Raw genomic sequence first — 1328 nt, 5'->3', positions numbered from 1 at the left:
GAAAATTTAAAAAAGTTTAAGCTTTTCATCAAATTGTGGTTGTTATTGCTTCAATTGGGTTTCTTTTCATCAACTGTTTTTTATTTTGTTCATTTCATTGAAGTCTTTTAAAAAAAACCACAAAAAAATCAATTTCTTTTTTGTGTTTTGATTATAATTTCATAATAATTAATTACTTTTATTAGAAAGTATAATTTAATAAAGAAATAAAAAATAACAAAAATAAGAAATTCTTTTAATACTTCGAGATGAACTTAAAAGATTTAAGTAACACATGATTTTCATTATCTTCTTCTTCTTTTGGATAAAAACTCATGTCAATGCTAATGAGATTTCATGTCAACCAATTTCAATTAATTGTAATGAAGGGTTTACAGGAGAGAATTGTCAATTTTTAGAGATTAATAAAGATTTTCATATTACTGGAGAATGTGATAAGTTAATGAAAGGAATTGACCAAATTAAAATATCAAAGAATTGTACAATTGAAATAGACAAAGACATTACCATTCAACAAAAAATAATTGTAGAACCTAATATTCATGTTATTTTAATGAACTATAGTATTATTAAAAATCAATTTATTATTGAAAGAGATAGTGTAGTAGAAATTCCACAAATAGAAATTAAACAAAGTAAAGTTGTTGTTAAAGGAACATTAGAAGTGAAAGGAAATGTTATTATTGAAGAGAATTCAACACTTGAAATTAACAATAAAGGACATTTTAATGTTAAACAAGGAAAAGTTGTATTAAAATCAAATGGGTTATTTATTAATGGAAAGGAGAGTGAGGTAATTATCTTTGACAGTTTAATAGGATATGAAAATTCATTAATTTACTTTAAAGAAGGAAGTCATTTAGTTATTAAGAATCAACTTGAATTATATGACAATACTATACTTACAATAGAAAGAAAATGTATTATTAAAGTTAATGGATATTTTGTTAATATATTTAATAATGGTCAAATTCATATTGGTTCATTGAGTTTATTTGAATGTCAGAATCTTTATGTTTATGGTACTTCTACTATTTCTATTGAAGATAAAGCTAAATTAATAACTAATAATATTTATGTATTTCAAACTCCACAATTAAATATTAAAAATAATGTTTATATTGATGTTAAGGAATATATATCATCATATTCAAATGCTGTCATTGAACTAGGAATTAATAGTACTATTAATGCATCAACTATATTTTTGTTATATAACACAACATTAAATACTGGAGAATCAACAATATTATCATCTAACTCATTCGAATTAAGTGGAGAGTCTTTGCTAAAAATTGGAAAGAATAGTACAATTAGTATTTCAGGTC

General features: G+C 22.7%; 1 protein-coding gene across 1 annotated transcript, besides 2 other annotated features; it reads left to right on the top strand.

Moving 5' to 3' along the window:
* Positions 1-150: 150 nt before the first annotated feature.
* Positions 151-241: a sequence feature (AT_rich).
* Positions 242-274: 33 nt separating this feature from the next.
* EDI_352850 (uncharacterized protein) lies at positions 275-1328 on the top strand (the record flags this gene model as incomplete). The annotated part of the gene is made up of 1 exon (XM_001737364.1): positions 275-1328. A coding segment is annotated over one exon (1054 nt), but the record flags the coding sequence as incomplete, so codon positions are not given.
* Positions 1095-1123: a sequence feature (AT_rich).

The sequence above is a fragment of the Entamoeba dispar genome, genomic scaffold (genome assembly GCF_000209125.1).
Source record: "Entamoeba dispar SAW760 scf_1105229460571 genomic scaffold, whole genome shotgun sequence".
In the NCBI taxonomy this organism is placed as follows: domain Eukaryota; phylum Evosea; order Mastigamoebida; family Endamoebidae; genus Entamoeba; species Entamoeba dispar.
Note: the sequence above shows the minus strand (reverse complement) of the source record. Positions and strands in the feature narration are given on the sequence as shown.